At 58.4% G+C, this 25,780-nt stretch overlaps 1 protein-coding gene across 12 annotated transcripts; it reads left to right on the top strand.

The window, feature by feature from the left end:
* Positions 1-941: 941 nt before the first annotated feature.
* On the top strand, positions 942-25,298 carry MAST3 (microtubule associated serine/threonine kinase 3). 12 transcript variants are annotated; one of them, XM_030466173.1, is made up of 28 exons: positions 942-1,022; positions 3,736-3,767; positions 11,531-11,619; positions 11,915-11,987; positions 12,173-12,193; positions 13,028-13,106; positions 13,858-14,015; positions 15,490-15,565; positions 15,902-16,111; positions 16,193-16,294; positions 16,585-16,717; positions 17,198-17,265; positions 17,576-17,661; positions 17,803-18,011; positions 18,187-18,325; positions 18,544-18,676; positions 18,786-18,951; positions 19,222-19,323; positions 19,673-19,795; positions 20,036-20,145; positions 20,252-20,397; positions 20,980-21,212; positions 21,308-21,508; positions 21,603-21,829; positions 21,914-22,036; positions 22,372-22,508; positions 22,662-22,843; positions 23,089-25,296. In XM_030466173.1, exons 1-28 carry the CDS (start codon positions 984-986, stop codon positions 24,030-24,032), a joined length of 4,341 nt encoding a protein of 1,446 aa, XP_030322033.1. In that variant the 5' UTR covers positions 942-983; the 3' UTR covers positions 24,033-25,296. The 12 variants fall into 12 exon arrangements, with proteins under 12 accessions (XP_030322033.1, XP_030322032.1, XP_030322037.1 ...); XM_030466172.1 differs by having other exon boundaries at positions 963-1,022; positions 22,659-22,843; positions 23,089-25,297; XM_030466168.1 differs by lacking the exons at positions 942-1,022; positions 3,736-3,767 and adding exons at positions 4,577-4,631; positions 5,022-5,102 and having other exon boundaries at positions 21,311-21,508; positions 23,089-25,298.
* The last annotated feature ends 482 nt before the right edge of the window (positions 25,299-25,780 follow it).

Below are 25,780 nucleotides of genomic sequence, written 5' to 3'. Positions count from 1 at the left end.
CACACAGTTGTGAGTGGCTGCCCCCCAAAAAAGCTGTGCCCAAAATTCCTCCCCCTGGTGACAAACAAAGCCCCAGTGAGGCAGAGATGGTGTCACTGGGACACTGTGTGACAGGGCGAGTGACCCTGGGATGGTGGAACTGGGTGGCACCAAGGGCCATGCACAGAGTCCCCTTGTTCCCACTGAAAGTGTCCCCTTGTGTGGCTGTTACTCAGGGCCGGAGGGCAGTGGTGACGGGAGGGTCCCTGTGCCCCCACCCCTCTGTCCCACTGCCACCAGCATGGGGACGCTGAGGTCGGTGTGGCTGGGGTTGTCATGCCAACATACAGCAGCCCTGGCTGTGCCGTGCTAAACTGGGCCATGTTGGGCTGGGCCGTGCCAGACTGGGCTGTGACACTGTGGCTGAGGGACACCCGCAGGGAGCCAGGGGCTGGGGTGGGCCAGGCAGCCTGTGCCAACCTGGGCTGTGCCATGCTGTGCCAGCCTTGTGCCATGGCACATCCTGCCATGCTGGGCTGTACTGAGCCAGGCAGGTGGTGCCATGCTGTGCCGTGCCAGCCCCGTGCCATAATGTGCCAGCCCTGAGCTGTGCCATGCTGTGCTAGCCCTGTGCCATAATGTGCCAGCCCTGCGCCATAAGATGCCAACCTCATGCCATAATGTGCCAGCCCTGAGCTGTGCCAGCCCTGTGCCATAATGTGCCAGCCCTGAGCTGTGCCATGCTGTGCCAGCCCTGTGCCATAATGTGCCAGCCCCGTGCCATAAGATGCCAGCCCTGTGTCATAATGTGCCAGCCCTGTGCCATGCTGTGCCATCCCTGAGCTGTGCCATGCTGTGCCAGCCCCGTTCTGTGCCGTGCCAGCCCGGTTCCGTGCCACCCCCGTGCCAGCCCCCGGTGCTGATGCGTGTCCGGTGACGCGTTGGTCCCGCTGGGCGGCGCTCCGGGAGCTGCGGGCGGGACCGGGCCGGTGGCACCGGGCGGGATGGACGAGCCCAGCATCCTGCGGCGGCGGGGACTGCAGGTGAGCCCCGGGAACCAGCCGAGGGGGGGAGTCCCGGGGTGCCTGGGCTAAAAGGGGGTGCTCCGGGTGTGGGGGTGCAAATTTGGAGAGGAAGGGTGGGGGGTGTCGGGGGTAGGTGCTGTGAGTGAGGGGTGGGTGGTCCGGGGGGGTGTGGGGGGTGCATGTGCAAGAGGTGGGTGCTGCGTGTAGGAGCTGGGTGGTCAGTGTGGGGGTGTGAAAAAAGTGGGTGCTCTGGGGGGGGGGGTGTGCTCTGGGTGAGTGTGAGGTGGGTGTTGCGGGTGCTTTGGGGAGAGGTGGGTGCTCTGGGTGGGGGTATGAAAGAAGTGGGTGCTGTGGGTGGGGGGGGTGCTGCCTGTGGAAGAGGTGGGTGCTTTGGGGAGAGGGGCGTGTTGTGTGTGTGTGCAAGCAGTGGGTGCTGTGAGTAAGAGTTGGGTGCTCTGGGTGCATGTGAGGTGGGTGCTGCGTGGTAGAGGTGGGGGCTGCTTCTGAGCAGCGTGTGATGGGTAGGACAGGAGCTGGGCACCCACCAGTGGGGGCAAGGTGGGCCCCCAGCCCCTCCATGGGGTGCTTGGGGGTTGGGGGCATCCATGGGAGACCCATACCCCTCCAGCCCAGCACTGGTGCTGGCCTGTACCAAACCACTGTGCTGGTGCCAATCAGTCCCCGCAAGCTGCCACCCCTGAGTCCCTGCTCCAAGGGTGGGAGCCAAAGGACACCCACCCATCATCCCTCATCCCCACAGAGCCCCTGTGCTTGGGGAGGAGGTGATGACCACAACCCCCACAGCCCAATTTTCCGGGTGACCTGCCCCCTCCATCCCCTGGGGCAGAAGGGAGCCGTGGTCACTGGGGCTCAGCAGGAGCTGTCAGGGTGTTGGAGGGTGGCACGGAGCTGCCTTCATCGAGCTGGCAGCTCTACAGGGCAGCACAGCTGCAGGCTAAGCCTGGGAAAGAGCCCGGAGCTGGGGATGAGGCTGATGGAGCCCCAGCCATGGGGTTTGGGGCTCTTGGATACGGGGGTCACTCCCTGCAGTGCCAGGGGACAGCTCAGCCCTGTGCCAGCATCCCCCTGGCAGGAGGGGTGGGAAGGGGCTGCCACCAGGGAGCTAATGCCACCCCGCTGAGCAGCGATGCTGTCCCTGATGTTGTCCCCAGTAGCTTCCCTGATCCCATCCCTGCTGCTGTCCCCGAAGCCATCCCTGATGCCATCCTGATGCTGTCCCCAAAGCCATCCCCCGATGCTGTCCCCGCAGGGATCATCTGACTCTTAATCCCAGCTCCCAGCAGGACCTGCTGATGGGAGATGCTCTGTGCCAGGCTGTGTCCCCCGTGGGTGCTGGCACTGACTCCCCCAGGATGCTCAGTGGATGATCCTTCTGTCCCCAGAGATAGCAAAGGACCCCTGGCAGTGATGGGTGGTGGGTGTCACAGGGGCCCTCTGTACCCCTGCACCCAGAGATGGTTGGGGGGGCTGCACTGTGGGTTGGGGGGCAGTGTGGGGGGCAGGGGTGTCTGTCCTCTGTCCCACTGTCCCATCTGCAGGTGGCTGAGCAGCAGAACTCTCAGCATGACCCTTCTCTGCCTCTTCTTCTGCACAGGGGCTGGTGGCACAGCCCAGGGTGTGGCTGGGGGTCTGGACTGGGTGACAGAAGGGATGGGGAGGGGGCGCTGGGGGTCTCCTGCTCCACGCAGGGACCCTGTGCCTGGGGTCACCCTGTGATGCTGAATGCACTGAAGCACCCAAATCTCCTCAACCCCAGACACCCACCCCCAGCACCCACCCCTTCCCCAGGGGCAGACACACACCCGTGGGCCCGGGGCTGCTGAGTCCCCTGTGCGCCCAGGCTTGATGTCACCCGTTGCCATGGTGATGCTGCTGCATCACTGCATCACAGCGCCCCAAACCCTGGGATTTCCTGCGTGGCGTGGGCAGGGGGATGGGGTGGAGGGTGGAGGGAGCACCCCGGGCTGGGAGGGGGATTGTGGGGTGCAGGGCTTCTGCTGTGTGTCTCCACATGTATGGTCTGCGTGGAGAATGTGTTTAAGGTGCTTAGGGGTACAGGGGTGCCAGCTCTGGGTGATGATGGGGCATTAGCTGGCACATGCCCCCACCACGTGTGCCAGCACCCCACAGTGCCAGGGGACACATGAGTCCCTTTGCTGTGTCCTTCTCAGCGTGCCAGTGAGGCCTGTGCCACTCCATGGTGTGACCTGGTGACACACGGGTAGGTGTCACACCAGGAAGATGGCACGAGCTGGGTTTGCTGCCCTTTGCCCCGTGACACCACCTGCCAGCAAACAGCTCCGGGAAGAAATATTCCCAGCTCCTGGAAAAATAAACACTGATGGGGTGTCACCAGCTGCTCCCCACAGCCAGGGTTGGGGGACAGGGTGGGGAACAGGGCACAGCCACCACCACAAGGGCCAGGTGGCTGCTGCTCTGCCACCTTGGTGCCCTGAGGGCTGGTCAGGGGCCAGCAGCCTTAGGGACCTTGAAAGGCAATGTCCCCTCGCTCTGACCCCACGTGGGCTGTTTGTCACCCTCACGTCACCCTGGTGAGCAGGGACCGTGACACTCCAGTGCCCAGGGCTGGCTGCGGGCAGCAGGGATGCTGCCAGGCATGTGGGTGGGGGTCCCACGCTGCCCCTCACCCCTTCCCCCACCGAGGCCATGGGGCACCCTCTGACCCTGCCTCCCACTTTTCTTGTTGCAGAAAGAGCTGAGCCTGCCACGCCGAGGAAGAGCGTAAGTCCCCGAGTTGGGCCACCGGGTGTCACCGGGAGGGACACGCGTGGGGGTGTGGCACCAGCACCGCGGGGGGTGGCAGTGGGTGACATGGGGGGTCCTTGTGCCCAAATCTAGAGTGGCATTGCTGTGTTCTCCAATACTGGAGGGACCTGATTGTGGGTGTGCTGGGGTGTACTGGAGTATACTGGGATTTACTGGGGTGTATTGTGCTCTGCTGCAGGTGTTCTGGGGTGTTCTAAGCTGTATTGGGGTGTGCTGGGGTGTACTGGAGTGTGACAGGAGGCTGTTGTGAAGCTGCTGCGCTGGGGTTGTGCGTTGGGCTGTACTGGGGTTACCGGTTTTGTGTGTCAGTGTTATACTGGGGCTGTTCTAGGGTGTTTTGGGGTTGCAGAGGTCATGAGGGGTGGGGAGTCCTGGGCTGGGGCTGTCATGGTATCACAGGGCCATGTGCTGGGGGAGTTGGAGCTGTATTGGGGGGCACCAGTGCTCTACTGGGGCTGTGTTAGGGGTGCACTGGTGTTATACTGGGGCTGCAGCATCGCAGCCTCACCAGCGCACCGGCGCATCCCGGGAGAGGTTCGGATCGGGGCTGCAGCTGTACCGGACCGGGCAGGACAGGGTGGTACCGGGGACCCGGGGGTGTGGACCCGCGCCATGCCGGCTTCTGCCGTACTGTACCGTGCCGTACCGTGCCGAGCCGTAGAGGCGGGCCCGAACCCGGCGGGCCGAACCGGGAGCCCCGGCGGGGCCACGGGACCCGCCCAGCGCGGGGGCAGCCGGTGCGGAGGGAGCGGAGCGGGGCGACAGCGGCGACATGAAGTCGCGACGGGACAGACTGAAGATCCCCTCGCTGACCTTGGAGTGAGTCGAGGAGGGGCGGGATGTGCCGGTATGGGTACCGGGGGCGGCGGCACCCCGGGGCATCCCTGTTCCTCTTCATCCCCCACCCGCACGTCCCAGCCCTTCCTCCCGCATCCACAGCCCCCAGACCCTCCCAGCTACCCCGCCCTCTCCCCCCGCTTTGTTCCCCGCCGCAGCTGAAGCCCCCGCAATGTCCCCCGTGTCGCCTGTGCCACCTCTGTCCCCCTCCCCTCTCCCCACCCTGCCTGGCCCCCCAGTCCTTACCACCACCCCCCGCCCCCCAGTCTTTCCCCCTCTCCCAGAACCCCTCAACTCGTCCGGGGGGGCTGTGCCAGGGGGTGTCCCCCCCCAGCACCCACTGACAGGGGGCTGGCACCTCTTGCCTTGCAGCTTGTCCCTGAGCAGCCAGAGCCCGACGCTGCTCAGCCCCTGCAGCCCCTGCAGCCCCCTCTTCACCCTGCACCCCTGGAGGTAAGACCCCCCCCAAAACCCTCTCGGGGGCACCATGCCCACCAGCTCCAGGGAAACGGGGGGACTGAGGTGGAGAAGGGGGCAGCAAGAGGGGCGTCTGTCCCACCCAGGGGTGCTCTGGGGCACCCAGAAAGTGGGGACATGGTCTGCACCCCAAACCTGTGCATCCCAAAACCGGGGGGGCTCCAGCTCCATTACCAGCGGGTCCATTCCCAGTGGGAGCACCACCGAGGTTGCTCCAAGCACCCTTGGGTTGGTTTTGGGGGGGTGGAGCAGAGTGGGAGCAGGGATGGTGCCTTCATCCCACCCATGAAACCTCCCTCAGCACCTTGGCTGCTCCTCCATGGGGTCTGGGGAGGTGGGGCTGCTCTGGGGGGACAGGTGCCCCCCACCCAAAACGCTGCCAGCATACCCCTTGCAGTGTCCCACGGGGTGCTGCTGTCACAGGGGTGGGTGGCTGTGCCCTGGGGACAAGTTGCAGTGGGGCACATGGTGTCACCCCCCAGCCTGGTGTCCCCACGGCACCTGAGGGGCAGAGCTGTGACCTGCCTGGCACCCAGGGGTGACACTGTGTCACCTCTGTCTACCTGCTGGGGACAAGGAGCTGGTGAGGAGCTCTGCCACTGCCCAGCACCCCCAGAACCGTTTGGTGCAGGCAGGAACCAGGGTGCTGCTTGCACCCTGCCTCCATATGGGGGGGGCCTGGCTGGGCCACCCCTTGTCCCCCATGACCATGGCACAAGGGACAAGAAGTGTGGCCACCACCCAGCCAAAGCTTCGAGGAGAGTGGTTTTGGGGGGGTCATGGTGGGGTCAGGATGGGGATGAGCACGAGGACAAGGATGGGGACAGGGACAGGCAGTATGGCAGCACCCCTGGGTGCCATTCCGGTGCCACCACGTGGAGTTTTGTCCCCAGCTCTGCAGAGGATGGATGTCACTGGGTCTCTGCTCGGGATGTCCCCAATTAAACATGAAAGCTGTCGTGGGAGGGGTGTCTCACGGGTGGCACAGTGCCACCTCCCTCTCCCCGAGGGAGACCCCAGGCTGTGGCCACCCTCGCTGATTTGGGGGGGGGGGGGAGAATTTGTGCCCCTCAAATACACGAGTGGTGGATGCTGCATCTCCATGGCAACCCTGCCTCCATTTTGGGGTGCTGCCCCATCTCTATGCTACCCCAAGCCCCATTTTGGGGTGCTTCCCCATTGCCATGGTAACTGTCTCCATTTCGGGGTGCTCCCTCCCGCACCTTTATGCTACCCCAAGCCCCCGTTTTAGGGTGCTGCCCCATCTCCATGGTAACCCTAACCCCATTTTAGGGGTGCAGCCCCATCTCTACGATAACCCCAACCCCGTATCAGCAAGCTGCCTCGTTTCTATGGTAACACCCCCCCAATACCCCCACCCATCCCCTCATTTTGGGGGTGCTCCCCCCACTGTCTCCATGGAAACCCCGACCCCGTTTCGGGGCGCTGCCCGTCTCCATGGTAACCCGGGCGCCGTCGGGCGGGAAGGGGCGGGTGGCAGCGGGAGCGCGGCCCGGCTCCGGTTCCTGCCCTCGGTTCCTGCCTCCGGACCCGGTCTCCCGGAGAGGTCCAGGCCTCGGTTCCTGCCCTTGGCGGGTTCCGCTGGGCTGTGCCGGCGGATCCGGCTGAGCCCCCCGCCATGTCGGACCCGAGCTGCTGGGGAGCCGCCCCGCCCGGTTACCGGGGCCAGCGGTCCGCCGGGGCCCTGCTCCAGCGCTCCAAGAGGTACCGGGGGCTACGGGACCGTGCACCGGGAAGCGTGGGTTGGGGGGGGGGGCTTTGTACCGGGAGGGCACCGAGGTGCGTGGTTTTGGGGGGCTGTGTACTGGGAGGGCACCGGAGTACTTGGTTATGGGGGGGCTTTGTACCCGGGGGTGAACCGGTTGCGTGGTTTTGGGGGGCTTTGTACCCGGGGACAAACCGGGTGCATGGTTTTGGGGGGGCTTTGTACCAAGGGTGCACTGAGCTGCGTGATTTTGGGGGGTCTGTGCACTGGGGGGGCACCGGGGTTCATGGTTTGGGTGAGGTTTTGTTTTTTTGCTTGGGGGCACGGAGCTGCGTGGTTTTGGGGGGCTTTGTACTGTGGGGGTGCCAGGATGTGTGATCTGGGGGGGGTTGTGCACTGATGGCTGAAGGGGGGGGAAGGTGACACCGTGCCTGGGGGTGGGGGGGCCCCGGGGTGCACGAGTTTTGGGGGGGCTTTGTACTGGGGGCTGTGGTTTGGGGGGTGGGGTCTTTGATTTGGGGATTTTGTTCTTGGAGGTGTCCGCTGGCTTGGGTATAAAGCCCTGTCCTGGTTTTTTAGGGGGAAAAAAAGGGTGTTTGAGGCAATGTGGAGGTGGGGGGGATGTTCCCATGGAGGGGGTGTCAGATATCACCGGGGGCTGGCAGAGAGCAACACGGTTGCTCAGCAAATGGATCCATCCAGCACCCATCCCATCCCATCCCATCCCATCCCATCCCATCCCATCCCATCCCCTGCTTCACCTGGGCTGTGGGAATTTCACAGCAGGAGGGGTGAAGAGGGGACCCTTAATGATTAATTAAAGGTGTTGGATGGGGTTTTCTGACCAAGTGGTGGTGGTGGGGGGGACACAACCTTGGGAGGGATGCGTGATGGGAGTGGTGATCCAGGCAGTCATCCGACTCCATCGGAGCGTGATGAGGTTGTAATTCTCCTGAAGGGCAGAGGATTTGTTCTTCTTTCCTCAGGATTCCTAGAATCCATGGCCAGAACCGGGTCTGGCCTATTTTACAGGAAGCATATGAGGTTATTTAGTGGGATTAAGAGATCTGAGGGATCCCGTGGGAGGGGCTGGGGGTGCTGAGATGATCAGCGTGGGGCAGGGACCGGGTGGGTTGGTGGCTGATGGGATTCTTCTCCTCCGTGGATGCTGCCTGGGGCTGTTCCCACCTTGCACGCGGCAGGAAAACGTGCTGGGAGATGTAACAGGTACCAATTCCCACCCGCTAAAGGGAAACTGAGGCACAGGGAGGTGTGGGGTTATGTCCCACGGTGTGGGGCAGCTGCTTTGGGCTGGTTTCTTGCAGTGCGGAGAAATAAGTTTGGGTAGGACTTGTTGTTCCCTTGGAGGATTTGGGATTTTGCTCTTGGAGGTGCCTGGTGCAGTGCTGGGTGTTCCAGGGTGGATTAATAAGAGCATCCACAGCTCCTGAGGGACCAGAGAAGCTCTGTTGAGGGATTTTGGGTGCCTGGTGGGGTTGTGCCTGGTCCATGCCAGGCAGCGTGTTGTGTTTCACCATCCAGACCTCCATCCCCAGCCTCCCCCATCCCAACCTCCATCCCTGGAGGCAACCGAGTTCAGCGCCCGTCACAAGTCATGGAGAAGAAATGTCATGGAGAGGGAACGTCATGGAGGAGAAATGTCACAGAGCAACTTGGGATGCAGCTGCTCGGTTCACTGAGCGTTGCCCTTAAACACAAACCTATCCCACTGGAAACTTGATTTTTCCAGGCTGTGGTGATCCATGGCCACTTCCCAAAATCTCCAGGCACGTGAATGCCATGTGCCTGTGGAGGGATAGGGAGGAAAACGTTGTCTGCAGCCATGGGGGAGAAGAAGGGAGCTGGGAGCTTGTGCTCTTCATCACGTAGCCAGGAGCCACCAGCTTGAGCTTTGAGCCTGCACCCAATGCCTTCCCCTGCCCTCACCTTGCTGCCGGACGATGCTCGACCCTCCTGGGACATTTTTGGGCTCAGATCCTGGGGGATGCTGCAGCCCCTCGGTACCTGGCACCTCCCGGCTGTATCCCGGTGAGGATGGGCGGGTGACTGTCACCCTTGTCTCACCCAGATGGCTCTGGGCCACCCAGCCCTGCTCGCCCTGGTCCTGCCAGACCCATTTCCTGGTTAGAACCATCAGGGATATTCTCCAGGGATGGGTCCTGCCCGGAGGATGGAGCTTGCGGGGAAGCTACCGGATTCATCCCATCCCAGCAGGATGAGCTGACAGATCCCCCCAGACACACACACACACACCCTGAGCTGGGACAAGTGACAAATCGTTTTTACTTCAGCTTCGGGGTCACCCTGCCTGTCACACGCTCCCCATCACCTCTGGAAGAAGCGCGGGAGCGAGGCTGATGGTGATTTTCTGCTTGGGTTTTGGGGCAATTTCTGAGGTGATGGTGGCAGAGAGGGCAGCAAGGCCCCGGTTCCCCCTCTGAGGCTCCAGTTCCCCCTCAGCCCCTGTTCTCCCCTCAGCCCTGGTTCCCCCTCAGTCCCCGTTCTCCCCTCTGAGGCCCTGATTTTCCCTTTCAGCCCCGGTTCCTCCTCAGCCCCGGTTCTCCCCTCAGCCCCGGTTCCCTCCCTCAGCAGCTCCTTTGGATCCAAAGATGCATTTGGAGTTTTCTGGTCGGGAAAGGATGGGAAGCAGCTGGAGATGCTGCCGGAGGTTGAAGGGGGGGTTGAAAGGCTTCGAGGTGGTTGAGGAACCCGAGGGTGGAGTGGGCGGAAACAGGAACCGTCCTCAGCCTCCCCCTCCCGCCATGTCACCCTGAGGGGGAACTGTCTCCCTTCAAGGTTTGCTTTTCACTTCCCAAATGAAACAGAGTGATTCCCCTCCCCCTCCATGTCCCCTGCCACGTCCCTCTGTGTCCCCAGGGCTACGCGTGCACCCCAGGCCTGGGAAGTGCCTCTGCAGCCCCCCCCCTCTCCCCTCCATCTTTATACATCTGGGCTCGTGCCTCAGTTTCCCCCCATGGCGGCTGCGGTTGGTGCTTGCTCTGCGGGTGGGTGCTGAGCTGGGGGTGCTGGAGTGAGGAAGGCAAACGGAGGGGCTGGGAAAGGGGGGATTGTTGAGGGGAGGAAGGGGTCTGCCTCCCCCCCCACACCTCCCAACCCATTGGGGATGAGCCCCAGGGTGCGTGGCCCAGGGCGGCACCCAGGGACCCCTCGTCCCGGGTGAAGGGAAGGGGTTGGGGGGTCCCTAAGCAGCCTCCCCTTGTCTTGGCTGAGAGGTTGGGTCTTAGAGGTTTAGGGGGGCTGGTTTTGCAGGAGAGAGCACCCCAGGGCAGGAAGGTGCTGGGTTCCCAGTGGGAGGTGATGGGTGCTGGGTGTGGGGTTCTGACCATGGGTGTAGAGCTGTCTCCACCTGTGGAGTTGGCTGTTGGTTGGTGCTGTGTTTTTGCATCCAGAGGGTGGGTGTGTTGCCAGACGTTGTTGTTTGCACCCCCAGACACCAGCTCTGCCCTTCATTTCTGCTTTTGGGACCAGGGGAGCATCTCTCTGCCTTGGTCCTCTCCATTTTAGGGGTGTCTCAGGCCATGGTGTGATGGCAAATGAGGTCTTTTAATCAGTGTGGCCCTGAATGATTTGCATCCCAAGGGAGGGCAGAGAGAGAAAGGGGAAGGTCATCCTCAGGCTTCTGCTCCAGGTCAGCTTTACTTCACTCTCAGTAGAGGAAAAAAAAACTTTGATGAGTTTTTAAGTTGGGGTTGAACTGGGCAGAGGAGAGGGCAGGAGCAGGGCTGCAGCATCCCTGCAGGCCAGGGGGGGCTTTTGGAGGCTGGGCCAGGCTTGGAGAAGGGCTGAGAAGGGAGGAAAGGAAATTCCCAGCAGGAGGATTGAAATCCTAGGAGTTGGGGAGGGTGGGAATTGGGGTGGAGATGTGGAGTCCTGCTCCTGGTGGATGTCACCTTGTGGATGTTCTGGTGGAGCTCAGCGGGATGCTGGGATGGGGGTGTCAGGGTGTTGGGGTGTCAGGGGTTTGATTGTCAGGGTGTTGGGGTGTTGGGGTTGATTATCAGGGTGCTGGGGGGCCAGGGGGTTGTTTATCAGGGTGTTGGGGGTCTCGAGGTGCTGACACTGTCAGTCTGGACCTAAAGTGCTTTCTCCTGGGTCCCTTCTGCCAAGTGGGACATTTGCCAGAGCATTGTGCTGCCCAGGACCACCACAAAAGCTCAGGGGGGATAAGGGACCAAGTGTCCCCCCTACTATAAACCAGGCATCACCAAATATGAGGAGATTTATCAGATCTGGGGACATTTTCCATGCGATGGAGCCTGACTGGGCTGGACCTGCATGGGCATTTCCATCCCTTCCACCTTTTACATCCCATTTTCCTGCACCTGGGCCAAAGGGGCTGCCCACTTCTGCCCTCCCCAGCCTGCCAAACCCAAAAGTGGGACCTGGTGAAAAATATTGTTATATTGTTATATTTATTGTTAAAAATAACCCTGCCAGCCCATCTTGGGTCATGGTGAACCCGGGAACAGTTTTTCCCTGCGGCGAGAGATCCATAATCAATGGGGTGACAACAACTGTGTCCCCTGGCAGGGGGATAGCAGATCCAAGCCCATCCAGCCCTGCCTGAGCCCATCCAGCCCTATCCATCCTTCACTTCCTCAAATTAATTCCTCTTTTTCCTCTTTTCCCTCCCTAGTTGCCGAAGCAGCAATAGGAAGAGCTTAGTGGTGGGCACCCCCTCACCCACCCTCTCCCGTCCTCTCTCCCCTCTCTCCGTGCCCACAGGTAAGGGTTGGCACAGGGAATCACAGAATCCTTGGGGTTGGAAGGGACCTCGAAAGATCATCTAGTCCAGCCCCCCACAGAATCCTTGGAATGGGATGAACATCTCCCAAAATTAACCCAACTATTTGGAAGCCTGATCCTTCTGCTCCTGCACCACCTCATTAGCACCAGTGGGCTGGCTCATGGCCTTTTCCAGGCAGGAATAGCTTGGGAAGTGATTTATTCCTCCTTCCCCTCGCAGGAGCAGCCCAGGGATGGGTTTTGGGGGATGATTTTTCCTCCTTTTTCTCTGCAGCTGGCAGCAGCCCCTTGGACAGCCCACGCAACTTCTCTGCCAGCACCTCTGTCAACTTCCCCTTTGCTCGCAGGTGAGCTCCCACCCCCCATCCCTGCCTGTTAATATTCCCTGATAATTAATAATCCACCCACTGGGACTGTTCTGTTGAGCTCAAATGATTTATTTTGACTTTTGTTCCTTGCTGTTCTTTTTGTTTTTTTAATTTTCTTCCCTGATTTTTTGCTCTGCCCCCACCGGTGTCTCCCACCATCCCAGCCATGCTCCTCGGACTGACAGGTGAGTCCCAGGGATATGGGGGGGCTGCTCCTCATCAGCACCACCAGGGTGGGAGATTTTCCTCTGGGAATTGGGTTCCCTGCAGCTCCAAGAGCAGAAATATCCCCGTTCCCATCACACCATCTCCAGCTCATGGCAGATGCCAAAAAAAAAAAAAAAAATGATGCCAAAATCCTGTTTAACTGATGGATTAATTGCACCCCTGGGGGTGGATGGCTGAGTTTAACCCATCGATCATCTGATGGAAAAAAGATGGAGGCTCCTGGATGGTTTTCAGGCTTGGAAATCAGTGAAAAGCCAAGGGGGTTGGGGAGCACACGGTGATGCTGGTGCTGGATCCGTTCCAGCTCCTGCCTTCCTCGGACCCGCCCAGGAAGCAGCAGCAGGAGGTGAAGGGCCCCTTCTTGACCTGGACGTGGCCCCAGCCTGTTAGAAATGTCTCCAAGAGGAAACATTCACCTCCTGTTTATAGGCAGTGCCTGCTGGCTCCCTGTGGAATCCCAGTTTTTCCCAGAATGAAGTCCTAGAGGCTGATGTTTTTTCTCTACTTAAAAATCAGATTTTTCACAGGCTTTTTTGACTCAGTTTCACCACCAGCCCTGTCCCTTCCCTGGGACCCCACTCATTGTCACCAATCCTTGGGGTGGCCAAACAGCCCCCCTTCACCCCAACCCCCCTGATTTCACCCCTTTTCAACCCATTCTGAGAAGAGGTTTCTGGGGTTTATTATGCTCAACTCACATCCTCTTCCTCATCACTCTGCCATTAATTATTTGCATTTAAATGTGGTTTATTTTTTTTCTCCATGTGTGATCATCACACTTCCACCCACAGGGCTGATGGCAGAAGGTGGTCACTGGCTTCACTCCCCTCCTCTGGCTATGGGACCAACACCCCCAGCTCCACTGTCTCGGTAACGTTTGCTTTCTCATGGCTGCAGGCAAAAAGAAACCCAAAACTTGATTGTTTTGGTAAAATGGCTCCTGAGCCCCACAGCACTGGGTCCTGGGCAGCCCCCTCTGCTCCTGGAGGATGCAGCAGCCAAGGTGGCCTTGCAGAGGGGCTTGAGGAAAGGCAGAGAGCTCAGCTTGCAGTATCCCTGGGTGTCACCAATCCCTGGGTGTCACCGATCCCCAGATGTCACCAATCCCTGGGTGTCACCAATCCTTGGGTGTCACCAATCCCCAGGTGTCACAGCATCCCCAGGTGTCACAAGACCCTCAGATGTTACAGCATCCCTGGATGTCACCAATCCTTGGGTGTCACCAATCCCCAGGTGTCACAGGATCCCTGGGTGTCACCAATCCCCAGGTGTCACCAACCCCCAGGTGTCACAAGACCCTCAGATGTCACAGCATCTCTGGGTGCCACCAATCCTTGGGCGTCACAGCATCTCTGGGTGTCAGCAATCCCCAGGTGTCACAGGATCCCCAGATGTTACAAGACCCTCGGATGTCACAGCATCCCTGGATGTCACCAATCCCTAGGTGTCACCAATCCCAAGGTGTCACAGCATCTCTGGGTGTCACCAATCCCCAGGCACAGCCCATCAGCGTTCCCAGCCTCCTACTAAACCGCGGGATGTTTTCCTGGTGGGTTTCTTCCTTCCCTGCCAGGCAGCCAGGCTCGCTCTCCTCATCTCCATCATTTCTCCTTCTTCCCAGTCGTCCTCATCCTCCCAGGAGCGCCTGCACCAGCTCCCATTCCAGCCCACCCCCGACGAGCTGCATTTCCTTTCTAAGCATTTCCGCAGTACGGAGAGCGTCACGGATGAGGAGGGGCGGCACTCGCCCTGCCTGCGCCCACGATCCCGGAGCCTCAGGTACAGCACCCAGCACCCTGAGCACCCACTAGCCTTCCAGGACACCTGGCACCTCCTCTGCCCGCTTCTGGGATGTCCTCAGCTTCTTAAGCTCCTCCCAAGGCAGTGATTCCTCCCCACACTGGGGTTTTCCCTTTGTTGGGGGGAGTTGGAGAAGTTGTGGGTTGAGGTTGTAGATGCCCTGTCCTTGGAAATGCTGAAGGTCGGGTTGGGTGGGGCTCTGAGGAACCTCAAGTAGTTGATGAAGATCCTGCTTACTGGTCTAGATCACACAGAATGTCAGGGCTTGGAAGGGATCTGTAGAGATCATCTAGTCCAACCAGGGTTACCCAGAGCAGGTTGCACAGGATGGTGTCCAGGTGGGTTTGGAATGTATCCAGAGATGGAGACTCCAGCACTTGTTCCAGCACTCTGCCACTCTCAGAGTGAAGAAGTTCTTCCTCTTGTTTAGATGGAACTTCCCATGTTCATCTTTGGGAACCCATTACCTCTTGTCCTGGGCACCACTGTAAGAAGGTTGGCCCCATCCTCCTGACACCCACCCTTCAAGTATTTCTAAGTGTAACAGTGACCTTCAAAAGTCCCTTCCCACCCAAACCATTCCATGACTCTCTGGTTCTAAATTCCTTGATTTTGGGCCTGGGTTCTTGTTCTCAGCATCTTCTCAGCTGTTGGGATGTGGCATTTCTCTCCTGGAAGGTATCCTGGGGCTGAAGCTGGGGAAAAAGTGGAATTTGTTCCAAAACAGTTGGTTTGCAGCTTCTTGCTCAATTGTCTCAAAGGTTTCAGTGGAGAGAAGGAGACCACTGAGCAGGAACCCAAGCAGTGGCCATCCTTGTTGGGATGAAACCCTGCCTGTTACTGGCTGAACTGTCATTCAAATCAGATTAATTATCTGACAAGGGTTTGTAGGTGGCAAGGTTGTCATTGAGGAGGTGCCAGCTGGGCAGGGCAAAGGCTGGGCCAGGCCCTTGGGCTGCTTTGAATCACCACATTTATTTTATAGGGGTTAAAGAGTTGCTGGCTGCTCCCATGAGCTGCTTTGCATAATGGGATCACCAGGCAGGGGCCTGGGAGAGGCCACATTGGGTGAGGGGAAGAGAGGAACCTTTCATGAAGGTTCCAGCAGCCACCAAAGGGTTTGGGTTTTGTTGGTGAGCAACAATGGTGAGAACTTATGGGATCCAGAGAGAGGAAAGGATGAAATTGGCCTTCAAAGCCAAGCAACTCATGAACCAGCCTCTTGGCTCTGGATTTTCAGGTGACTTAAGTTTGGAGACCTCCAAACCACCACAGTGGGGAGGGATGCTGCTGGAAGTGCTGGCCCAAGGCTGCTGGCTTTGCTTGGAGGAGCTTTAACTGCTTGAGATAGGTTGTTAGGAGGAGAAGTGAATTGCTTTCCAGGGGTGGTAGCTCTTTGCATAGATGTAAATGACTTGGGCCTCATAACACAGCTGCTTTCCTCCTTCCACAGCCCTGGACGGACGAGTGGAACGTTTGATAATGAGGTTGTGATGATGAACCATGTCTACAAAGAGAGGTTCCCCAAGGTAATTCCAGGACCAGAGAGCACATTAGTGCCCCCAGAGCATCCTGACAGCATCTTCTCCAGAAGAACTTCCTCTCTAAGATGGAATATGGAATGTGTGGGTAGATAGCAGGGGGTGTTGGAGAGAAACTCAAGACCTCTGGGTCTCCTTCATCACCCATGTAGGCAGAAGTCTCTGGAGATTCTGGTGGAGCTTTTCCAGCCTATTGGAAGCTGGTTCCCAGGTGGGGCCACAGATCTGGGAGCTGCAGGAGGTGGTAGCATGACCCCAGCTCAAGCCCAGCAAATGATGTGGGAATGCCTGTTCCTGGGCATCACCATCTGCTCTGCCTTGCAGGCCACGGCCCAGATGGAAGAACGTCTGCAGGACACCATCACGAACTTCTCACCAAGCAGCACTCTGCCACTGGCAGATGGGGTGTTGGGCTTCATCCACCACCAGATCATCGAGCTGGCCCGTGACTGCCTGGCCAAGTCCCAGGGAGCTCTCATCACCTCCCGCTACTTCATGGAGCTGCAGGAGAAACTTGAGAAGATGCTCCGAGATGTGAGTACGGGGCTGTTCCCTGCCTGCTGGCATCTCCTGAGGCCACTGGTGGACACTTGGTTTCTGTCTCCTCTCTGCCAGGCTCAGGAGCGTTCTGAGAGCGAGGAGGTGAAGTTTATTGACCAACTGGTGAGGAAACTGCTGATCATCATCTCCCGTCCTGCTCGTCTCTTGGAGTGCCTGGTAAGACATGGCAGCTCCTGATGTGTCTTGTCTTCTGTGGTTCACACCTTTCGTGGCAGGCGTGGACCATGAAAGACAAAGCATCTTCACACCACCTTGCCTGATCCACCCTGAGAACTGCTGCTCCTCACTGTTCTGGCCAGGCTGCAGCAAGGAGCTAAGGAAGCTCCAATCTCCTGCAAGGATCCAGACCCTGTCCCCAGTTACAGATGTCACCTGCAAGGCTTAGAGGAGAGGCTTCACTCTGCAAAGCTCTTGCTCCTCAACTCTTCTTGGTTTTCCCCATCCAGGAGTTTGACCCAGAGGAATTTTACCATCTCCTGGAAGCTGCAGAAGGACATGCCAAAGTTGGCCAAGGAATAAAGACTGATATTCCCCGATACATCATCAGCCAACTGGGGCTCGTCAAGGACCCACTGGAGGGTAGGGGAGCTCTTGGGTTGGTGGGCCTCGAGAATCTGGACTCCCAGTTTGGCACTGGGAGGTAGCAGGAGGACTGGTAGGGCTGAGCTGGCATCCTGGGGTGGGTCACAGCAGGACCAGGACAACGTCCACGTCTCCTGGCCAGCCCCACTTCCCTCATTATTGCTCCCCACACATTCAGCAAAGCAGATTAAGCTCAAGAACGCTTAATCCAGAGGAAGCCACGACCTTGGGGGGGGGGGGAAACACCATAATCCCTGAAGAACATGGGAATGGCTACGGAAAAAAAGAGAATTATATAAATGTTTGTCCTCGTGTTGAACTTCTTACGGCTGTGACCTGAATTTCTCCCTACTCAAGAGAAGTGTGGGGCTAAATCTCCACAGGAACTCCAAGTTTGGAGGGAAAGTGGTTGGTGGGGGGGTTGTTTTGGTGGAGGTTGAGCATGAAGAAAGTGAAAACCATGCCTGTCTTCTGCAGAAATGGTCCAGCTGGATCACTTTGACAGTGGAAACACCATCACACCAGAGAACGATGACACTTGTGAGGTGAGCATGCTCCTACCTGTGTCTCACCTGCTGCCTCCACCTTTGTCCTGCCTCATCCCACACCAAAGCATGAGCTCCTCTGCTACCTCAGGCTGGGAGATGTTAATTTGGGTTGTGATTCACAATCCCTCAGCTGGCCAAAGTTCAGAGTGGGCTCTCAGTCTACGGAGCATCTTGGCTTCCTGGTTTGGGGTTTGTGGCTTGAGACAGTTCAGGGGGGGAATGTCCTCTGGCAGTAAGGAGCACTTGGAGGTGATATGTGATGGTGCTTTGTGAATTCCTGCCTAAAAACCTTCTGTGTCTTCTTCAGAGCCAGCCTTCAGCCACTGTTCCTCGGAGGAAGCCCTGTGAGGGGGACTTTGAGACCATCAAACTGATCAGCAACGGGGCTTACGGGTGAGTTGGGAAGTTCCTAACACTCGTCTCCATCTGTAAACACTTCCAACATCCTCCCTGTCCAAGCCCCACAGTGCTGTGGGGTTGGTCCTGCTGCTTGGAGGACATGTTTTGAGGTCCAGCCATTTTGCTCTCTCCTAGGGCTGTGTACCTGGTGAGGCACAGGGAGACACGGCAGCGTTTTGCCTTGAAGAAAATCAACAAGCAGAACCTCATCCTGAGGAACCAGATCCAGCAGGTGTTTGTGGAGAGGGACATCCTCACCTTTGCAGAGAACCCCTTTGTGGTCAGCATGTTCTGTTCCTTTGAGACCAAGCGACACCTCTGCATGGTGATGGAGTATGTGGAAGGTGAGCACAAAATCTGGGACTGGAGGGAGGGGGAATATCAGTGTCTGAGCACCAAGGATACCACCTGAGCATCTGGAGGGTCTTGCTGGGAACCTGCTTGGCAGGAGGGCAGCATAGCCCTGCTTGGGGACATCCCTGAGCCCCCCGGTGCTCCAGAGAACCCCTGTCCTCACAGGGGGGGATTGTGCCACATTGCTGAAGAACATGGGTCCCCTGCCTGTGGACATGGCGAAGATGTACTTTGCTGAGACAGTCCTGGCCCTGGAATATCTCCACAACTACGGAATTGTCCACCGAGACCTCAAACCTGACAAGTGAGGACATTGGGTCAGGTCTGAAGGAGGAGAGGATTTGATTTGGGTGGGGATGGGAGAGAGGGACTGTTCAAAGTTTAGAGGGTAAGGCAGAATGAGGTGATGGGGCTTGGTGCCCACGGATCTGGTTCTGGGCTGTCGCTCCAGGTTTAGAGTTCCTGGGGTCTGGCTGGTCCTCCAGAAGGAAAGGGCATCATTGTGGACCATTTGTCTTGCAGTTTGCTCATCACCTCCATGGGCCACATAAAGCTGACTGACTTTGGGCTGTCAAAGATAGGCCTGATGAACATGACCACAAACCTTTATGAAGGGCACATGGAGAAGGACACTCGGGAGTTCATGGACAAGCAGGTACGAGATTCCTCTCCACTTGGCTCTTCTGCCAGCACCAGAGATGGGGATAACCTTGGGCCCTATCACAAAGGTCACTACAGATGTGTCAGGAGCTGTTCCCACACAGGTCTGTGGCACTCCAGAGTACATTGCTCCAGAGGTCATCCTCATCCAGGGCTATGGGAAGCCCGTTGACTGGTGGGCCATGGGCATCATCCTCTACGAGTTCCTGGTGGGCTGCGTCCCCTTCTTTGGAGACACCCCTGAGGAGCTCTTTGGGCAGGTCATCAGTGGTGAGTGTTGGTGGCAACTTGGCTCCTCAGTTTGCTCTTTCCAGCTGTCACAGCTTGTCCTTAACACCTGGAGACCTTCATTCCTTCATTTCATACATGGGTGAACTGCCAGCAGGCTCCTCAAACTTTGATTTCCTGGTTTGGGAGGATGCTGTGGTTTGTTGCAGTTCCTGAGAGATGTTCCTCATGCACAGAAGTAACTTCTGTGACCTCGCATTGTGTCCAAACTCTTCCAGCCACTGCAAAGTCCTTTTCCTTTTCCCTTTCCAGATGAAATTATGTGGCCAGAAGGGGATGAGGCTCTTCCTGCAGATGCCCAGGACCTGATCACACGGTTGCTGAGACAATGTCCCCTGGAGCGCTTGGGCACCGGTATGTGTGGAAGCCCCCACTTCTGGCCAACCTGAAACCAATGGGTGTCCTGCCACCTTGAGCCTCTCCAGCTCCAGGTTCACCCTGGGAAAGTAGCACAGGGCTCTGCTCCATCCTGTTTTAAGCCATTTTCATGGAATCATGGAATGGTTTGGGTTGGAAGAGACCTTCAAGATCATCATCATGGGCAGGGACACCTCCCAAGCCCCATCCCACCTGGCCTTGAACACTTCCAGGGACAGAACATCCACAGCTTCTCTGGACAACCTGTGGATTTGACCGTGCTGTTCAGGATGGGAGCATCCCAGAGCCTGCCCTGTCCCCCTAATGTGGTTTCTTCTCCTGCCAGGAGGTGCACAGGAGGTGAAGCACCATTCCTTTTTCCTCCACCTGGACTGGAACAGTCTCCTGCGGCAGAAGGCTGAGTTCATCCCCCAGCTGGAGTCAGAGGATGACACCAGCTACTTTGACAGTGAGGAGAAACCCATCCCCTTTTCCTCCCTCCTTGGTCACCCCGTTATCCCAGGTGCTCCTGGTGAAAATCTCCCAGGTGACATCCATCTCTTTAAAAACCAAAATCACAAAACTGATGCGATCCTGTCCCCAGGCCGTGCTTGGCCTAACCCAAACCTTGACTTTCTCCCCTCCAAACTCCCCTGGGGTGTGTGGTGGGCAAAGTGACAGCCAGGCCTGCCTGGGCTCTGCCTTGCAGCACGTTCCGAGAGGTACAGACACCTGGATTCAGAGGATGAGGAAACCAATGATGAGGAATCATCTGTAGAGATCGGGCAGTTCTCCTCCTGCTCCCATCGCTTCAGCAAGGTGCTCCCATCCAGCATGATGGCCCTCATGTCTTTGATGTCTTTGGCTGAGCAACACCCAGGTGCCCAAATTTCTGCTCCTGGCTGAGGTCTGATCTCCTCCCTAGGTGTACAGCAGCTCTGAATTCCTGGCAGTTCACTCCAACCTCAGCCTCTCCTCCTCTGACCGGAGTCACACCGACGACAAAGAGGAGCGATGGGACAGGCACTCAGGGGATGAGGAGAGGACCCAGCTGGCTGGCCCAGAGCCCCGGTGCGTGGTGAGATGGGGACATGGTGCTGGTTTGAGCTTTTGCTGGCACCGAAGAGTTGTGCTGGCACCAAGAGGTTTTAATGGCACCAAGGGGTTATGATGACACCAAGGGGTTGTGATGGCACAAAGGGGTTGTGATGGCACCAAGGGGTTGTGATGGCACCAAGGGATTGTGCTGGTGCCAAGGGGTTGTGATGGCACCAAGGGGCTGTGATGGCACCAAGGGATTGTGCTGGTGCCATGGGGTTGTGATGGCACCAAGGGGTTGTGCTGGTGTCATGGGATTGTGATGGCACCAAGGAGTTGTGATGGCACCAAGGGGCTGTGATGGCACCAAGGGGTTGTGCTGGTGCCATGGGATTGTGATGGCACCAAGGGGTTGTGAAGGTGCCAAGGGGTTGGATGACGCCAAGAGGTTGTGATGACACCAAGGGTTTGTGATGGCACCAAGGGTTTGTGCCAGCACCATTTGCAGAGGTTTCAGTGGGTCAGTGGGACATGTCCAAGGGGCATGTCAGAGGCTTGGTGCCACCCCCTCACCCATCCATAGTTGTCCTGACCCCTCCTTCTCTCCTCACCCAGGCTCCGCTCCTGGACGTCCTGCAGCTCCACTCCATCCACCTCCCGGCACGAGCGGAGCCGCAGCCCCGCAGCGCTGCCCAGCACCTACAGCCTGGACACCATGCCCAAGTTTGCCTTCTCCTCAGAGGATGAAAGTCCTTGTGTGGCTTCCTCCAAGCCAGAGAAACCTAAATTTGTCCTGGGAGACCCTGACATGGGGACCTGCAGCGCGGCGAAGCCATCGGCGTTATCCGGTGTGTAGGCTGGGGGTGTGGGATGCTCCAGGGCCAACCAGGGCTGGTGGTGACTTCTCCACGTTCCCAAACTCTCCCTCCTTCCCCCTCTGCAGCAGATCTCGTCAGCCTGAACCGCATCCGCCTCCGGAGCAACAGCACAGGCACCAAAAACTCCACTCCCCGGGGCCTGGAGCCGGGTGGGAGCCGTCGGCTGAGCAGCCAGAAGGATGTGGCAGAGCGGCAGCGCGCCTCGCCCGGCAGCCGTGTCCCTAAATCTGCCTCTGTCTCAGCCCTGTCCCTCATCGTCACCTCAGGTCCGTGTGGTTTGTCCCAATGGACTGTGATTCCATGGAGCCTGCCGTGGTTCGGTTTTATTTCCCAGGCTGAGCCAGGCTGTCTCTCTTGCAGATGACATCGGTGGTGGTGCCTTGATGAGCCCCATCTCCCCACACTCCCTCTCATCCAACCCCTCTTCCCGTGACTCCTCCCCAAGCCGAGACTCATCCCTGGCCATCGCCAGCCTCCGGCCTCCCATCATCATCCACAGCTCCGGCAAGAAGTACGGCTTCACCCTGCGAGCCATCCGCGTCTACATGGGGGACAGCGACGTCTACACCGTCCACCACATGGTCTGGGTAGGTGGAGTGGGTCCCCATTTCCCCATGGGATGGAAATTTAGACTTGGATCTGGAATAAAATCCATGTGGTTTGGATTGCAGAGCGTGGAAGAAGGGAGCCCGGCGCAGGAAGCGGGGCTGAGAGCAGGAGACCTCATCACACATGTGAACGGCGAGTCGGTGCTGGGCTTGGTTCACCGGGACGTCGTGGAGTTGCTGCTGAAGGTGGGTGACCACTGCCACACTCCTCACCAGGATAGTTCCTGGCAAAGGTGCATCAACCCAGTGACTCCCTGGCATCACTGCCCCTGGCAGCCAAGGCAGGAGCTGGTTCTGATACGGTGCTTGGATCGAGCACTTGGATCTGGTGCTTCAGTCCGGTGCTTGGTTATGGTGCTTGGGTCTGTCTGGTGCTTGGATCTGGTGTTTGGGTCTGGTACTTGGATCTGGTGCTTGGATCTGGTGTTTGGGTCTGGTGCTTGGGTCTGGTGCTTGGGTGTGGTACTTGGATCTGGCACTTGGATCCAGCCAGCTGCAGCCTCTTGTTTTCCACCCCTCAGAGTGGGAACAAAGTGGCCCTGCGGACCACTGCCCTGGAGAACACCTCCATTAAAATTGGCCCCGCTCGGAAAAACAGTTCCAAAACAAGGATGGCCCGGAGGAGTAAGAAGAGCAGGAAAAGGGATGGCCAGGACAGGTGGGTGGAATAAAACAACATTTATCCTGGCTCTGCCAGGGGTCCATTAGGACCCAATCCTGACAGCACCAGCTCGGCTGACTCGGGGTCACCAACTTTAAGGTGCAGCTGAGGGGTTATTCCTTTCCTCATCACCTTTGTCCCTTCCAGCAGGAGAAAATCCCTTTTCAAGAAGATCTCCAAGCAGTCCTCAGTCCTGCACACCAGCCGCAGCTTCTCCTCTGGCCTCCACCACTCACTGTCCTCCAGTGAAAGCCTTCCAGAGTCCCCCACCCACAGCTTGTCCCCAGGTCCCCCGACACCCTGCCGCAGCCCTGCTCCTGACCTGTCCTCAGGTACCCACAGCTCCAGGCATGTCCCCCTGTCCCTCGTGGTGACCGTTTCTGGGCATGGTGGGGTGCTGTGTTCCTCCTGGTGACCATTTCTGGGCACGGCAGGATGCCACGTGTCCCTCCATCCTCATGGTGAACGTTTCTGAACATAACGAGATCCTGCACAGTCCCTCCTGGTGACTGGGCTTGGCAGGGATGCCACGTGTCCCCCTGTCCTTTCCATTGACCCGTTTCTCTTTGTGTGGCAGATGCTGTGTCCCCACAGAGCACCTCTCCCTCCTCCAGCACCCCGACGTCACCCGCCGGCCACGTGCGTCCCAGCTCCCTGCACGGCCTGGCCCCCAAACTGGGGGGGCAACGCTACAAAGTGGGACGTCGCAAATCCACCAGCAGCATCCCCCCCTCACCCCTGGCCTGCACCCCTTCCTCTACCCAGCGCCCACCTTCTCCTCAACGCTCCCCATCCCCTCTTCCCGGCCACCCCAAAAACCCCCATCCCTTCCAGGGCAAGACCTTGTCCCCCCCCACCATCGGCCGGCAGAGCTCCCGTCCCCGCAGCACCGATTGCCCCCGCTCCCCCCTCCTCAAACGCGTCCAGTCGGCCGAGATCGTCCCCGTCCTGGGGGAGAAGAAGACGTCGGGGGGGCGCAAGCTGGAGCTGCCCCCCGGGGATGGGGAGGCCGTGGGGGAAGGCGAAACGCCACCGCTGTACCCCGGGGAGCACGGGTATCACCTCCCCAGCACCCGGGAGAGGCACGACCGGGACCAGGAGATGGTGGTGATGCGGCGGTTGAACCTCTCCGAACGTCGGGATTCCTTCAAGAAGCAAGAGGCCGTCCAAGAAGTGAGTTTTGATGAACCAGAACCGACACCGGCGAGCGAAGACGATGGGAAGAGCGAAACCGGGCAGGATGGGGCTCTCCGGTGCGGAGCCAAACCCAACTCCGTGCCACAAATCGCGGTGCAGGGCTCCGAGAGCGACGAGCAGGAGCTGGTGGCACCTGAGTGGGAATGTCGGGGCTCCTATCCCCTCGGGACCACCCCACAGCCACACAGCAGTGTCCCCACGCTGCGGTGGGATGGATGCGAGCACCGGAACTGCGGGGAGAAACCCCCCGGTCACCGGCAACCGGGGGGTGCTCAGCTCCCGGTCCCTCGTGGCAGCGCCTGGAGCAGGGCCGAGCAGGTCTGAGCTTGGGGATGGCTCCAGAACACCCGCCCTCACCTTCCCCCCAAAAAACCCACCCTGCGTGGCCTAGCCCTCATGTCACCATCCCCGGAGGTGTCACCATCCCCGGAGCCGGTTTGGACGTCGGCGCTGGCCCTGCCCCGGCCCTTCGCCTCCCCCGAGGGGTTTTTGTACTCCCTGAGAGATGTTGATATTTTTATAGAAATGTGGGAGCTTTTCCAGGGGCGGCAGCGTTTCCCCACCTTTGTGTACAGAGTGGACTGGATGCAAATATTCCTTCATTAATTTATTACTTTTTATAAGCTAATTGGGCAGCGCAGGGCCCTCACGGTGTCCCCGGGCGTTTCCCAGCCGGATAAGATGACATTTTCTAACCATGCCAAGACTACTTCCCAACTTTTAACTTCAATTTTAACTGGAAACACCCCAAAACTCCTAAAAAAAAATCCCAAAACATCAGGGAGGGGTAATTTTCATATTTATAACATAATATAACCTAAAACCACACCAAATCCCCCAACAACATCCCTGAAACCGTGGTGGTCCGAGCTGAGATGTGCACGGGTGGGTTTCCATGCCTCAGGGTCATCCTGTGATGACCTTACAGGGAAGCTGGAGAGGTGGATAGTGGATGTAAAGGGAAATCTGGGAACTTCTGCCTTTTCTTCCCCCTCCTTGTTGCTTTTTATCCAACGAACCACCCCCCAACCCAGCATTTTTCCCCCATTTCTACCATTTTCTACAATGTTACTCTCTCCATCCCTTGACGCATGTACTGACTTCCCCCCCTCCCACTACTCTGGGTCAGGAGGGGAGGGGACAGTCCCCTCTTTTCCCACCCCACTTCCATCACCACCCAAGCAGCCAGGTGGATTTTTCCAGCTGCATTTTGGATTCGTTTGTGCGCATGTGGTTTGTGCCAGGCTCCAGAGACCGTTTTTTTCTTCCCATTAAACCAGCGCCGTTTCTTCCTTCCCAAAAAAAAAGAACAAAAAAAAAAACAACCCCAAGCAGATGGAGCCACTCTGTGTTTCCTTTGCTTCTCCTTCCACCATCTGCACGGGAAGGGCTTGGGATGGCAGCAGGATTATGGGGAGACACTGGGCACCCCATGCCTGCCAGTGTGGGGGGAACTGGGAACTGGATACAGTGGGAAAAATGAGGGTTTTTTAATGGAAAATGGGAAAAGCCAAAGGCTGGTGTCTGCCTGCCTGCATCCGGCTCCGTTCTCACCCCCTGGGAAAGTTTTTGGGTGTATTAAAGTTCTCTGGTGCCAGGGCCTGGTGTCTGCTGGGGGGGATCCGGTGATGGCAGCACCCGAGTGGGGCCATAGAGGGAGCACCCACGGTGGGGGTGGTGAGGGGGCAGTGGGGTCAATGGGGTGGGGGTGCTGGAGCTGCCCCAGCACCGTTGGGCACCCAGCTTGGATGGAGGGTGCACAGTGCCCGGTCTGATACCCCAAGCCCAGAGTAGTCCCGGTGCAGTCCCGGTTCCTGAGGCCATGCCTCATTTCTGATGCTTGGTGCCCGGTTCACTCCCGGTGCGCAGTTCAATCCCAGTGCCCCGTTCATTCCCGATGTCTGGTGACCGGTTCATTCCCAGTTCATTCCCGGTGCCAGGTTTGCTCCCGGTGCCGGGTTCAGTCACAGTTCATGCCCGTTGCCTGGTTCTCAACAAGTATCCAGAGCAATCCTGGTGCCCTGTTCATTCCCAGTGCTCGGTTCAATCCCGGTTTAGTCCCGGCTCATTCC

The sequence above is a fragment of the Calypte anna genome, chromosome 28, assembly GCF_003957555.1.
Source record: "Calypte anna isolate BGI_N300 chromosome 28, bCalAnn1_v1.p, whole genome shotgun sequence".
Lineage (NCBI taxonomy): Eukaryota > Metazoa > Chordata > Aves > Apodiformes > Trochilidae > Calypte > Calypte anna.
The sequence above is the reverse complement of the archived record's forward strand: the minus strand, read 5'-3'. Positions and strand labels throughout refer to the sequence as shown.